A 14,994-nucleotide genomic window follows, 5' to 3' on the forward strand; every position below is an offset into this window, starting at 1 on the left:
AAAAGGAAGGCCTTTGTTCAAGTTGTCGCCCAGAAGCCACCATCTCAGAGCCTTTTTCATGACCTGAGTGATCTTGACCCAGTCGTCGAAAGATCCTGTACTTTGGATCCACTGATTTGTGAAAGCTTCCTGTAGAGGTCGCATGTAGAGACGACAATGCGGAATGAGAAATATGTTGGAAGACATCATTCCTAGCAACGACTTGAATAGTCGAACCCTGACTCTCTTTTTGGTCTGAATTTGGACGGCCAGGTTTCTCAGCTTGACCTGACGTTCCCTGGAAGGGAAGGCTTTCTCCTGTTGTTTATCCAATGTCGCTCCTAGGAAGTTGAGACGTTGTGATGGACGTAGATTTGACTTTTCCTGGTTGAGCGTTAGGCCTAAGTTCTCGAAGAGACGAAGGCAGGCGGTAGAGGACTTGGCCACGCCTGTCCGAGTAGGAGCCTTGACAAGCCAGTCGTCCAGGTAGGGAAAGACTTGATGATGATGCTGGCGAAGGTATGCTGCTACCGGAGCCAGACACTTCGTAAAGATGCGTGGAGCTGACTTCAGGCCGAATGGTAAGACTCTGAACTGGTAGTGCCTGCCAGCCACTGTAAACCTCAGGAATTGTCGATGACTCTTGTGAATGAGGATATGAAAATAGGCATCCTGGAGGTCCAAGGATACCATATAGTCTTTTGAATTGAGCAGGTGTAATACCTCCTGAAGGGTAACCATACGAATAGACTGCTTCTTGAGGTATTTGTTTAGGTTTCTCAAATCCAGTATCGGTCTCCACTGCTTCTTCTCCTTTTTTCTGATCAGGAAGAATCGGGAGTAGAATCCTCTCCCCTTTTGTTCTCGAGGAACTCTTTCCACTGCTTTTTTCTGAAGCATTAGCAAGAGTTCCTGTTGAAGTATGTGTAGATTTTTGTGTTGTGCCGGACATGGTGGATTTGGAGGAGGATGCTCCAGAAACTCCAGAGTGTGTCCGAAGCGGACTAACTGCAACACCCAACGATCTGTAGTAATTTTCTTCCAATTGTGAAGGAAGTTGGTAATTTTTCCTCCAACTACGAACTGTGGAGAAGAGGTGGAGGCCAGCTGGAGAAAGCAGTCATTGACGTCTGTTATTGTCTTTCTTTCCTCCTCTTCCTCGAAAGGACGACTTGTTATATGAAGATTGTCCTTGTTGTTGTTGCCTCTGCTGATATTGAGGTTTGTACTGTTGGGAAGAATTATAAGAGGACTTGTAACCTTGATAGTTGCCACGAGACTGTTGTCCTCGACCTCTGGACCCACGAAAGGAATTCTGCTTGAATTGTAGAGTGCCGAGAGCTTTCGCCGTTTCGGTATCCTTCTTAATGCCTTGTAGCATGTCATCAATATGGTCACCGAAAAGGCGCTCCCCATCAAAAGGCATGTCGAGGACTTTGGCTTGCACTTCAGGCCGGAATGCTGTGGCTTTAAGCCAGCCCTGGCGCCTTAAAACTGCTGCTCCCGCCAATTGACGGAACCCTGTGGAAGCAATATCCAGGGCCACCTCTATCATCTCCGAAGCAGAGCGTTCACCCTCCAGCAAAATCTTTTTAACCTCGTCTTTCTGGTCTTCTGGAATTGCCCCCAGATATGGGGCTATATCTGCCCATATCTGTCGATTATAGCGACCTAGTAAAGCCAGAGAATTTGCAGCCCTGATTGATAGGGCGGACATGGAGGAAAATCTCTTGCCAATGGCATCAAGCTTTCTTCCTTCTTTATCAGGAGGAGCGGTCATTGTCGCTGACGGATTGCTGGACTTCCGCTGAGCGGCCTGAGATATAACTGAATCAGGTTTAGTTTGACCAGTCAAACATGCGGGTGCAGTGTCTGGGGCTTTGTATTTCTTTTCAAGTCTAGCCGGCACTGGAATGAGAGAGAGAGGAGTTTTCATTATTTTTTGTCCTTGCTCCCATATATAATCGATTACTGGAATGGAGCGAGCTGACCTTTTGAAGGGTTCTTTGAAATCATGAAGAAAACAGTCCTTCGTTTCTGATGCTATTTGGATGTTGAATCGTGCAGCCGCTCTTCCTACGATATTATGGAATCCCCCTAAGTCCTCAGGGGTTGAATCGTCCTGTACCTGGTCTGGGGATATTGGATCTGGGTTAGTATTATCATCAGAATCCATATCATCGTCATCATGTATTTCGCCTTCTTCATCTTGGGCCTCATCAATTCTCACTTCTTCCTCATAATCTTCCTCATCCGTAGAAATTTGAGGAGGAAATGTCTCTTGTTCCTGATGCACATCCCGCGGGAGAGGCCGCTGTCGATGTTTAGGAGTTGGTGTTTCCTGTGGTACCTGTACTCCAGAGGCATGAGCAGATGATGGAAATCTTTGTTTATAATCTGAAATCAGAAATTGTAGGTCAGAAACAATTGAAGCCGGAAGGCACACCATAGGCTGAATAGTGGTATGCTCTTGAATTTATTCTTGAATTGTAATTTCCTCAAAATCTTCACAGTCCGAACTCTCATGAATCTTGATGTTGAGATGAGAGGGACTGGATGCTATGGGAAACATGGACTGATCTTCTGGATCATCCGTGTCTAAAACCTGCGTTGGTAACAACTGTTGAACCTTGCTGGGTGAGGTCATCTCTGGTGTGACCAAACATGACGACATTTTAAAGTGTGTATAGGTATACTTCAATGAGGGAGAGCCCTTGGAGTGTAAATCCTTTGACGCGGTGTCTGTTGATGGTGTAGCGTCTACTATTTTTGATGTTTCAGGTGTTTTCATTGTCATGGATGTCTTCGTCGACGACGACGACATCCTCGTCGACGGCGGCGTCGACACTGTAGCTTTCGACGACGACGATGCCACCGTCGACGGCGACGGCGCCGGTCTCGTCGTCGACGGTCTCGTCGTCGACGGCAGCGTCGACGACCTCGTCGACGACGGTGTCCTCGCCGACGAGGAACTCGTCGACGGCTGTATCTTCGTCGACGGTTGTGTCTTCGTCGACGATGGGATCTTCGTCGACGATGGGATCTTCGTCGACGATGGGATCCTCGTCGACGAGGAAGTCCTCGTCGACGATGGGATTTTCATCGACGCTGGAAGCTTTGCCTTCGCTGATGATGAAGCAGACGTCGACGGGAGCGCTGTCAAAGGCGACGACGACGATTTTGTGACAGGAATGACAGAAGATATTGACCTACCCATCGTCGTCGACGTGGTAGAAGACGATGCCATGGAGAAAGTAGACGCCGTGGATGTCGAAATGGAGACTGTCGACAACGTCACAGGCAGGCTAGACGACATTATAGCAGGCTTTTTGAATTCTGTCATCTGAAGAGAAGGCTTGACCTTAGGATGACTCTCAATAGACTTTGGCTTCTTGTGAGGAGGCGCCACAGACTGATCTGGAGATGACTGTCCAGGCCTTTTAGAAGCGGAGTGGAAGCTCCTGAAGGAACACTCGCTCTCATCTGAGGAGACTACCTGCTCTTTGTTCTTTTAGTCTCTGGAGCCACAGAAGCAGTCGCCCTTCCCTGTCCTTCAATGTCTTGACCGGGAGAGTGTGACAAATCTTACATTCCTTGGCAGAATGCTGAGGATAGAGGCAATACAGGCAATCTTCATGTTTGTCCTCTATATGTAATCTCATTTTACTACAAGAGGCACAGGGTCTAAAAAGCCCTTTTTTAGGAGTAGTAGTCATATTTACTACCAAAACTTGAAGAATAAAAGGATAAAAGGATATAGGAAAAAACCTGAGCAGAGCTCAGTGGAGACTCCCTTCAGCACGACGTGCGGTAGAAAATCTGAGGGACAAGGGCTCCTTCCAGGAAGGTCAGGAGGGTGATAAGGGCTGATTGGCTACTGGCCAAAGTTTGGTCCTTTTTACATAAGGACCTAGATAGGCTACTAATGTGAGACCTCTGGCCTAGTACTAAGTATATGTCCATGTGACATTACTATAATTATTTACCGGGGACTCCCACCCCGACGACGGGGAATGATTCAGGCATGTGAATCTATGAAAGATACCCATAATACTGGATAACTTGCTTTTGAGGCTTGTCAAAAAGAGGGTGCTTTCACTAACCAGTCGTGTAAGTAAGGAAACAGCTGTAGGCCCTGCAGCCTGAGATGAACAGCAACTGGAGTCTGATATTTGGTGAATACTCTTTGTGCTGACCACAGACCAAAAGGGAGAAGTCAGAACTGAAAATGAGCACCTGCCACAGTGAAACAGAGAAACTTTCGATGTTTGGGATAAATAGGGAAGTGGAAATATCCATCCTACAAATCTAATATCGTCATAAAATGATTGAGAAGCTGTAGTATCTCCTGAGGAGTGACCATGCGGAAGGACTTCTTTTACAGATATTTGTTACATTTTCTTAGCTCTAGAAATGGCCTCTGCTCTCCCGACTTCTTTCTTATCAGAAAGAAACAGGAATGAAAACCTTTCCCCTCCTGAGTGAGGAACTCTTTCTATGGCTCCTTTCCGGTAGCATAACCATGGCTTCTTTTCTGAGAAGTTTTAGCGGAGGTGGAAGCCTCTTCAGAGGAAGATGAGGTGGTGGGATCCTTATGAAGTCTAGGGCTTGACCATACTTTACTCTGTCCAGGACCCACTGGTCTAAAGTGATTTTCCTCCATGGGTTGAAATGAAAAGAAAAGAATGCGGCATTGGGGTTGATGCGTGGCCGAATTGTTGCAGGTGCTGGGGAGGTGTAGCTGTTTTCTACCACTGTCCCTAGTCTGAGGTGGATGCTTTCTTCTGTTTTTCTGTCTGGAGGAAGCGGCAGCTGGAGGGGCTCTAAGATTGCTGTTGTTGATAGCCATATCTATATTGGTAAGTCTGTGGCTGGTATTTCTGATAGTTTCCTTGAAAGGAATATGATCCTCTGCCACGGGCTCATCAAAAGGGTGTCTTACTATACTGGAGTGTTTCTAAAGCTTTAGCTGTATCTGTACTCTTCGTTATTGCCTGTAAGGCATCATCAATCTGTTTGCCAAAAATGTGCGTCCCCATCGAATGGCATGTCTAATATCCTTCTTTGCACCACAGGACGAAAGGTGGTAGATTCGAGCCATCCTTGGTGGCGGAGAACTGCTGCTCCAGCTACTTTCCTAAAACCTAACAAAGCCAAATCCATAGATATGTCTATAATTTCCGATGCTGACCTTTCCCCTTCAAGCAGAATCTTCCTTGCTTTTTTGTTTTTTGTCGTCCGGCAAAAAAATCAAGGAACATCAGACCACATTTGGCGGTCGTATCTCCCTAAAATTCCTAAGGAATTTGCAGCATGCACTGACACACCCTCCATAATGGTGAATCTCCTGCCAATATTGTCCAAGCGCCTTCCATCCTTATCGGGTGGCTCAGTAATGGGTACCAAAGAACTTCCGAGATCCCCAATGCACAGCCTGAGAAGTTACTGAATCCGACTTAGGTTGTCCTACCAGGCATGCAGGCGCATCATCGGGAGGCTTGTATTGTTTGTCAATTCTCAGGAGGACTGCCGGTACTGTATAGGGATTCTTCATGATTTTATCTCCTTACCAGATATGCTCAATGATGGGAATTTCGCGGACAGATTTTCTGTTTTGGTCCTTAAAATATATAAGAAACAGTCAGACTGCTTAACAGGAATGGGCAGGTGGAAACGATTTGCCAATCTCTCCATAATAGCATGAAGCACCCCAATATCCTTAGGAGGAGAATCAATTGCTTGAGGATCTGGAGGAGAAGGGGTCAGAATTAGGTTGTCTTCCCACTCATCTATGCTAGTAGGCTTCTTAAGGATCTCACCTTCCTCAGCAACATCATCAACATGATCCTGTGGCATTTCATCTTGTGGCACAGATACAGGATCCTGAGCCTCCATCGTGGGTAATGAAGGCACTGCTGAGTCTTCAGCAGGCAGGGGACACCTTTGCTTCCCCAGAGAACCTGCTGCATCAGGGAAGTGAGAGTGGTAATCCTGTAGCGTAGCTGTTCAGTCCTGTACTAACGCCATAGGCATTTGAATCATGGGCTCTTGGCGAGGAATCAATACCTGTGATCTTTCCATAGGTTGATTGTAGTGTGTGCCATCATATTCATCTTCATCCTCCTCCTCTTGAAATTTTATGTGGAGTTGAGAGGGGCTGCGGGTTGGACTGAACAACCCATTATCCTCAGATTCCTCCAAAAAATGACTAGGAGGCAAAGGAGAGATGTAAGAAGGGTCCTGGTAGCAACCTGTCGCCGACTGGATTGTCGACAAGAACCGGGATGTAAAAATTGGGGTGAACTGTAATGAAGAAGGCCTTCTTTGTTGCGACCTCGACGAGATCTTCGTTGCCTGTGAAACGGACACGTCGATGTTGAGATGACTGTTGTCAGCGACGGATTAGTCATCGTTGATGCTGTTGATGGCACAACTATTGTCGACGAAGCTGTTGTCGTCGACGACGGGAGTATCGTCGATGTAAGAGACATTGACAGAGGCGAAGTTGTTCTCGTCGGAGGCCTTGTCGACGTTGTAGGCTTTGACGGTGAAGAGGTTATTGTCGGTGATGGCCCTTTCTTCTTCTTTTTATGGAGTTTTATAAGGGCGAACTTGACCCAAAGGTATCAGGTATCAGAGCGCTTTACACAAGCACCAGTTGTGTTACAAGAGGACACATTCATTTTAGTTAGGCACGGGGAGATTAAGTGAATTGCCCAGAACCACAGGTTGTTGCGCATCCTTGCTGAACCTCGAATCCGGTTCCCCTGATATGAGGTCGACCGCCTTAGTCGTTAGGCCACCTCCTCTGCTTCTGTGGAAGATGAAAGCGCGATGAGGAAAGCTGAGGTGCGAAATCCACCTCATTGTCGACGATATCTCTTTCGACGGCAAGGAGGTCATGACAGACTCTGACTGAGTTTTAGGCAGTTTTTGGGGCCGTTGTTGAGGCAGCTCTCCCCACTGATTTCTCCTCAGAAGGGAATGGCAGCTTACCTTTTTTAGAGACAGTATGCGGAGACCTACGATAGGTATTTTTTGAAGATTTCTTGTCTCTCTCAGGGGATTCCTCAGATCTGTGGCTTTTTTTTGCAAGATGGACTGGCGTCTGGGAACTAATACTGCCTTCCTCATTAGACTTCACTGAGGTCTTTGATTTCAGCCTTTCCAGCCAAATAAGTATTCTGCCTCCCCTGTCTTTTAATGTCTTGGAGGAAAAAGTCCTGCAGATCCTACAGTCCTTTATTTTATGAAGAGGGTACAGGCAATAGATACAATCCTGGTGGGTATCTTCAAAATGTAGCCTTTTCTTCACACATGACCCACAAGGCCTGAATAATCTGTTTTTAGAAGAATCAGACATCAAGTTCTCACAAATTCCACTGGAAGAGAAAGAAAACTGAGCAGAGCTCAGGGAGACTCCCTGTCACAACGACATGCGGTAGAAAATATAAGGAACTTGCCTCTCTGTGGAGTGTTTTAGAGGGTGCTAGAGCCTGATTGGCTGTGTTTCAACTTTGGTTCTTCTTTGCAAAAGGACAGGGATGGGCTACTTCAATGACTATGCAGTGCATTATAGCATATCATGATATGTATTACTGCTAGTATATATATGCTTATTTTTACCGTGAGACACCCACTTCCGTGGCGTGAATGATTCAAGCATGTGAATGTATCAAAGATCCAATACTGGATAAATTAAGTCCCTCCTCTTTACATGAATTTTCCAAATGAATCACTGATGAATTAGCTTTGTAATGGTTGGACATGAAAGGAACGCCTAATAAGATGCATGACTGAATTGTACTCACTAATGAATTGACTAAAGAATTAGTGTTTAGATTCTGGTAAATGATAAGTAAGGATCCATTTAGAAGATTAACCCTGAAAAAAGTCATCTGAGCTTTTTGGCAACTACATATGGTTGGAACACGTAAACCTAATGATGTGTGAGCCCATAAAAACACTATCAACATCACATGCTGTGTTTAACCTTGGCAAAGGTTTCTCTAATAAAATCTACATGATACAGGAGACCAACAGGCAATTTTAGACAGAGATCCCTCACTAATACAATCAAAGAGGTTCACCGTCACACAGCACAGAGGCCACCCATGTACACTAGGTATCTGGGGTGAGGACCTGGGGATCTGGGTTCGAGTCTCGGTAACGACGCCAAAAACCTCCTGTGATTCTGGGCAAATCACTTAATCTCCCCATGCCTAAAATGAATGCTTGTCCTCATGTAACGTAACTGGTGCTATGTAAAGCGCTCTGATACCCGATTCAGTTCGGGTCTAGTTCGCGCTATAGAAAACTCTGTAAAAAACAAAAAACAAAAAAAAACTAGTGGTTCTGGTGGGTGAGGGTCCTTTTGAATAATCAGGAACATTCCCCAACTGGTTGATGGAGAGGATGAATAGAATCTAGACTGAGTTCTCTCCTCTTTGCTTATACAAGTAACAATTGTGACATCACTTAGGGGTCTAAAACTTGAGCAGTCATGTTTAATGACCAGGGTGAAGGCAAGCTAGCTTTATAATTTCCTTAGCTGGGTGATAGTGTGTTCTAAAGGTGGTAAATTTGGCTGAGAAAGAAGAGCCTAGAGTCTGGGTTTGCTGAAATATTCAATCTGCTGGCAAGTTAATCTGTAGCATTGATTTGGAAAGGAGACTGCATCTACAGCACTGGGTCTGATTTTAATTACCTGGAGTGCTTGGTGTATTATGTACAATAGCTTTAATGCAATCCTTTGAGAAGGGGGGAAGCCTGCACACAGAAATAACTACTCTAGTATGTGATTGAAGGGTTTATGATGCAAGAGCAGCTTTGCAGCTGAATTTTACACCTTTTAAATTCCCTTTGAAGAAGAATTTTGGTGCTCTGAGATGCGTTATCCAGGCATGAAACAAATATATGCAACTATGGATTGAAATATGTGAGGCATCGCAATTGAAGGAATGTTCTTATTTGAGCTCACATGGGAGATTTCACTATGTCATCTATTTGGGGGGTTCAAGAGTAAGGCCTCCATTTGGGATGATGCATAGCATTCCATGAATCAGATGCAGGGGTGCTGGTTGTAGATCTGGAGGCCAGGCCTGAATGTCTTGTGTCAGTCCACATTTTCTACATCCGGGTATTTCTGTATTATTCAGGTTGAGACTAAAATGAATAAGGGTCATCCAGTAGGTGAGCAAGGAAGGTGCCAGCATTGATGATGTAATGTCATTAAGGTCCTGGAACATGAGGATCACTGCACTGTTTTTTGAGTAATTGAAGCAGGTAAGACCAAAGGATTGAATCAATCCAGGAAGAGAGCATAAGCGGATATTGAAGAGAAACTGGGAAAAGGTTACACCCAAGCTGGTATGGTTTGGAGGTGTATGATGTTAGGAACATTAACTATGGTTCACCAATAAGGGGCCATCAAATGAAAGACTTTTTCATAAATACTCACACTCTGGAGCCTGGTCAGATGTACTGGGGGATGCAGATGAGAGTCTAGTAGAATCAGTGCTTCAGATCCTTTGGATTCTGCTTGTGTTCTGACCTTGTCCATACTAATAGATATGATTCTGTCCCTCAGCAGCGGCAGAAGCTAGTCTGCATCAATTTCTTTTTTAATGAATTACAGCATAGAGCGTAGATTGCCTTTTTATTGGTTTGCAGACAAATGATTCATCCTTTTGCTCTTGGTCTGTAATAGGCAAGTTAAGTTCTGTCCAGACCTGCGTCCATTAGAGAAGTCTTAATGAATTAGCATTTGATCCAATTTGGCATAGCAGCAATAGCGAGAAAAACGTTTAATTTCTGCTGCAAAGTACTTAAGGGATCAGATTTTATTGAGCTGCTTAACACCTTGGGTGCTTGGGCTATTCTCCCCCTGTGCTGGAGGTCAATGTTAATGGGTGTGGTCATGACGAGCTCAGCTCGTCACGAGCACCGTGCATCATGACGAGCTGAGCTCGTCATGAGCATCTAAGGGGTTAAGGCATGGGTCGGGGAAGGGGAATCTAGATGTTTTTGCTGCTTGATTATTAGTAATAACAAAGATTATTCTGATAAGAGAGATAATGCCTTTAGGATGATTAGGTTTGGTTGTTGTAAATTGTAGGTCTCGTTCAATGCATATGCTGTTCAATTGTATCTTTGTACTCAGGAGAGAGTGTAGTTGGGTGTTCTTTCACAGAGGTGTAGAAGCCAGGGAATGTCAAAGTATGCCAGACAGTGCCATTCAATATGGGCTAATTGTTGGGCTCCTACCTATGATATTCATGATCTGATCCTAAATGTCAGATCATAGTGTAGGCAATTGCAATATTTCAATTGAATATGACCACAGCAAGAAGCCCCCCAAATACACTGACCAATTGTCCAATTCACATCATACATCTGTTCAAACCCTCGTTCATCAAGAAGTCATATTGCTACAGATTCTATATGAACAAGGGAGGCTACTGCTGAAAGTAAACTCAGCAACTTAGAATAGAGTATGTGCATCTAAGTCACCAAGATAAGTAGAGTATTTTGGTATTAACCTACCTGGTGACTGCTCCAATTCAGAAATATCACTGATACTTTCAATCCGATTTTCGCCTTCAGAAAGACTTCTGTTACTCTCAACAACAGTTTTAGGCACTGGGTGGACTGTTTCTTGTTTTTCTGAAAATGATGAAAAGCAACAGACATCTTTCATTATTTTCATTCTATCTACAATTAAGTTGAGCAAAGGTTCAGGTATCAGACCATAAATGGTAACATATGAAAATATGTGTACAATTTCACACCTAAAATGCTAATAGGGTAAAGGGTAATGTATCTCCCACTGGTGCAATTCAAAATGTATGATTAAAGTGAATTAGGAATCAGTCCTCTTTTTATTTGAGGTATACAAATCAATGGCTCAAATTTCTTTTATTGGCATTTTATAGAACACATACACTTACCTAGATCCAGTGACCAGTGAGGTGATGTACTAGAAAGGGGGGTCACCCTAGAAAGGCGGAGGGGATTGGGTGTAGGCGGTGTGGAGAATCTCAGAGTGGTGCGGGTTTGGCCAGTATGCGAAGCAGTCTTCTCAGTGGATATGAACAAAGTCTAATCAGCGGGTATAATGAGTCTCGCCATCCGTCAATAGAAGCACCCTAAAATAGCAGGGGCAGGTGAGTTCTCATTAGTCTTGGGCTAGAAAGTGGATGCATGAGCCTTACATTTTATCGAAGTGTGGCATCTTGCATTCTACGGAGGCCGTGAGCTTTTTCATAGCAACATTGTCCCATAGTTTGTGTAGCCAGTCTGAGTGGACTGGAGTGGTGTTCATACCCCAATTAGATGTGATGACTAGCCTTGCGGAGCAGAGAGCCATTGTCATGGCTTTCCACCCAATCGGATCGAAGTGGATATGTCAGTTGGTTGGGAAGTTCCAGGAGAGTGTAGCTGCAGAAATGAGGGCTTTCCGTTTAAAATATTTCATCAGTATCTTTAAGCACTTCCTTACAATATTGCTTGAGGTATGGGCATCTCCAGAGGAGATGTAACAGTGTTCCTATTTGGCCACATTTCCGTCAGCCTATTCCTTGAATGTGAAGGAGCGTTCTAGCTCAGATTCCCAACACAGTTGAGCCGGTGATTTGTTAGTTTCTGCAAAGGTATTCGTAAAGTTTTAGATATCAGAGAGCCGGCATTTATCGTCATCTTTAGTGATTAGCCATTTTTCAAATTTCGGCAGCACTCTGGAAGTGTGCAGGCGAATAGAGGGTTGAGTTACCTACTGTCTGGATGTTGATTTGGTTGAAAAAGAAGGAGAAGTGCCTGAAAGCACTGGATCCTAACAGAGTTTGGATAGGCTAAGCCTACCTCTGCGATGAGAATAGTCCCTAGCTATGCTTGGATCTGGAGGGGTTGGCTGTGGAATTTAGTGGCGTTAATGGTAAACCCTATGCGATGAAGGTCTATTGCGACCTGTGTGCGTTTGTGGTACTGCTAGAGGCTGGCAGTTCTGATCAGCCAGTCTAGGTATTGAAAAACATGGACGCCCTCTCTGTGCATGTGTGCAACCACCACAGCAAGGCACTTGGTAAACACCTGGGGTGCAGTAGTAACCCCAAAGGGGAGTACTTTGAATTTACCTGAGATACTGGCAAATGGCAGTGAGGACAATCCCGAAATGGCGTCCATTCCATCACTGTCGAGGCATGGTGGAGAGATGCTACGGAGAGACTAGTGTGGGCCCTGAAGGTCAAGGCCCTTTAGGTGCCGCTGTAGACCAGGACCCTGCTCGAGTAAAGTAATCAAACTTGGACCCGAGAAGGAAACTAAAGGAGAGACAATTGAAGTATAATACAGATGGAGCGGAGGACACCGTGTGAACCGAAAAGAGCACTTCAACGGTGTTGGCCTGCAGCAAAGGTGCACACATTCGAACCAGACAGCCGAAAGAAAACAATCTACAATGGAGTCAATGACCATGTACATTATCACTAAGTGGAGGAGTCACAGTACCTCGTGAATCTAAAAACTTTTTAAAAGAAAAACTATTTGCACACAGTTCCGGGCCCAACTGGGCAGAGTTGGCACTACATGGAACTCCACGGAGTTGCCTAAAAATTCAGTGGAATTCCACTCCGCTCCGCCCCCTACATGCGGCATGAAGCAGGCAGCAGACCTGGAGGACTCTTGACCCCCAGACTGCCATCTGCTTGGGTTACCTGGTGCGTTTTCTGCCGTGCTGGGAAAGCGAAGATTTTGCGGCATGGCGGAGTTTGCCCCTGCCATCCAGCCCTAGCAAGGCTACCGCGGCATACCTTGCACATTCTCCTCCGTGCCCTGCTGTCCTCCTTCTCCTGACCATCTCCTCTCCAGGCTCGTCCATGCAAAATGAAACCCCTACACTGTATGTCTTGGGAGAACTGCGCATGAATCCTTTCCGGAGCATAACTTTGGCTTCTTTTCTGAGAAGTTTTAGATGATAGAATCCTCTTCAGAGGCGGTGTGATATTTATGAATTCTAGGGTATGGCCATACTTTACTATGTCCAGGACCCACTTGTCCACAGTGATTTTTCTCTATTGGTCGAAATGTAAAGAAATATTAGCCGCACTGGGGTTGATGCGTGGCCGAATTGTTGCAGGTGCTGGGGAGGTGTCACTGTTTTCTAGCATGGGCTGCTTTCTTCTGTTTTGCTGTCTGGAGTAAGCAGCAGCTGGAGGGGCTCTATAAGATTGCTGTTGTTGATAGCCATATCTACATTGGTAAGTCTGTGGCTGTATTTCTGATAGTTCCCTTGAAAGGAATATGATCCTCTGCCACAGGCTCCTCAAAAGGTTGTCTTCCTATACTGGAGTGTTCCTAAAGCTTTAGCTGTATCTGTATACTTCTTTATTTCCTGTAAGGCATCATCAAGGTGTTTGCCAAACAGTGGTCCCCATCCAATGGAATATCTAAGATCTTACTTTTCACCTCAGGATGAAAGGTGGTAGACTAAAGATATCCTTGGTGGCGGAGAACTGCTGTTCCAGCTAGTTGCCTAAAACCTAACAAAGCCAAAAACATAGATATGTCTATAATTTCCAATGCTGACCTTTCCCCTTCAAGAAGAATCTTCCTTTCTTCTTGTTTTTTGTCGTCCGGCAACAAATTGAGGTACGGTGCAACATAAGACCACTTTGGCGGTCGTATCTCCTTAGAATTGCTAAGGAATTTGCAGCACGCACTGATGCACCCACCATAGTGGGGAATCTCTTGCCAAAATTGTCCAAGCGCCTTCCATCCTTATTGGGTGGCGCAGTAATGGGTACCAAAGGATTTCCGAGATCTTCGCTGCACAGCGAGGGAAATTACTGAATCCAGCTTAGGTTGTCCTACCAGGCATGCAGGTGCATCACCTGGGAGCTTGTATTGTTTGTCAATGAAATGAAATGAAATGAAAAATTGCACTTGTATAGCGCGTAACTACCCGGAGGCCTCGCAGCGCTATATCAATTCTTCAATCAATCAAGGATTTGTAGAGCGCACTACTCACCGTGAGGGTCTCAAAGCACTAAGGGGGAGGGGGTATGCTGCTACTGCTCGAACAGCCAGGTCTTGAGGAGTCTTCTGAAGGTCAGCAGGTCCTGGGTCTGTCACAGGCAGATGGGGAGGGTGTTCCATGTCTTGGCGGTGAGGTAGGAGAATGATCTGCCGCCTGTGGTCGTTCAGTGGATGCATGGAACGGTGGCGAGGGTGAGGTCAGTGGAGCGAAGTTGCCGGTTCGGGGTGTAGAAGGTGAGTTGTTTGTTGAGGTATGCTGGTCCGGCATTGTGGAGTGCTTTGTGAGCGTAGGTGAGGAGCTTGAAGGTGATCCTCTTGTTGACAGGGAGCCAGTGCAGGTCTTTCAGGTGGGCAGTGATGTGGCTGTGGCAGGGGATGCCGAGGATGAGGCGTGCGGAGGTGTTCTGTATGCGTTGAAGTCTTTTCTGGAGTTTGGTCCTGGTTCCTGCGTAGAGGGCGTTGCCGTAGTCCAGCCTGCTGCTGACGAGGGCCTGGGTGACCGTCCTTCTGGTTCCAGTGGGGAATCCATCTGTAGCTCTTGCGAAGCATGCGGAGGGTGTTAAAGTAGGAGTAGGAGACGGTGTTCACTTGCTGGGTCATTGATAGCGATGAGTCCAGGATGAACTCCAAGTTGCGTGCGTGGCCGGTGGGTGTCGGTACAGCATCCAGCGCGGCCGGCCACCAGGGGTCGTCCCAGGCGGATGGGGTGGAGCCGAGGATGAGGACCTCCATCTTGTCTGAATTCAGTTTCAGGCGACTGTTCTTCATTCATTCGGCGATGGCCTTCATTCCTTCGTGGAGGATGGTTTTGGCGTTGGTGGGTTCCTTGGTGAGGGAGAGGATCAGCTGGGTGTCGTCGGCGTATGAGACGATGTTGAGGTCATGTGATCGGATGATGTTGGAAAACGGCGCCATGTAGCCGTTGAAAAGGATCGGACTGAGGGATGATCCTTGGGGTACGCCGCTGGTAATCATGGTGGTTTC

At 45.9% G+C, this 14,994-nt stretch overlaps 1 protein-coding gene across 2 annotated transcripts in view; it reads right to left on the reverse strand.

Annotated features, from left to right (window-relative positions):
• Nucleotides 1-14,994, reverse strand: part of KIZ (kizuna centrosomal protein) — an 824,452-nt gene that overhangs the window by 300,174 nt on the left and 509,284 nt on the right. For both annotated transcript variants that reach the window (XM_078649325.1, XM_078649324.1), the window contains one exon: nt 10,525-10,644. In XM_078649325.1, coding sequence (XP_078505451.1) covers nt 10,525-10,644 — 120 coding nt within the window. The remainder of the gene's footprint in view (nt 1-10,524; nt 10,645-14,994) is intronic.

Source organism: Lissotriton helveticus, chromosome 6 (assembly GCF_964261635.1).
Source record: "Lissotriton helveticus chromosome 6, aLisHel1.1, whole genome shotgun sequence".
In the NCBI taxonomy this organism is placed as follows: Eukaryota; Metazoa; Chordata; class Amphibia; order Caudata; family Salamandridae; genus Lissotriton; species Lissotriton helveticus.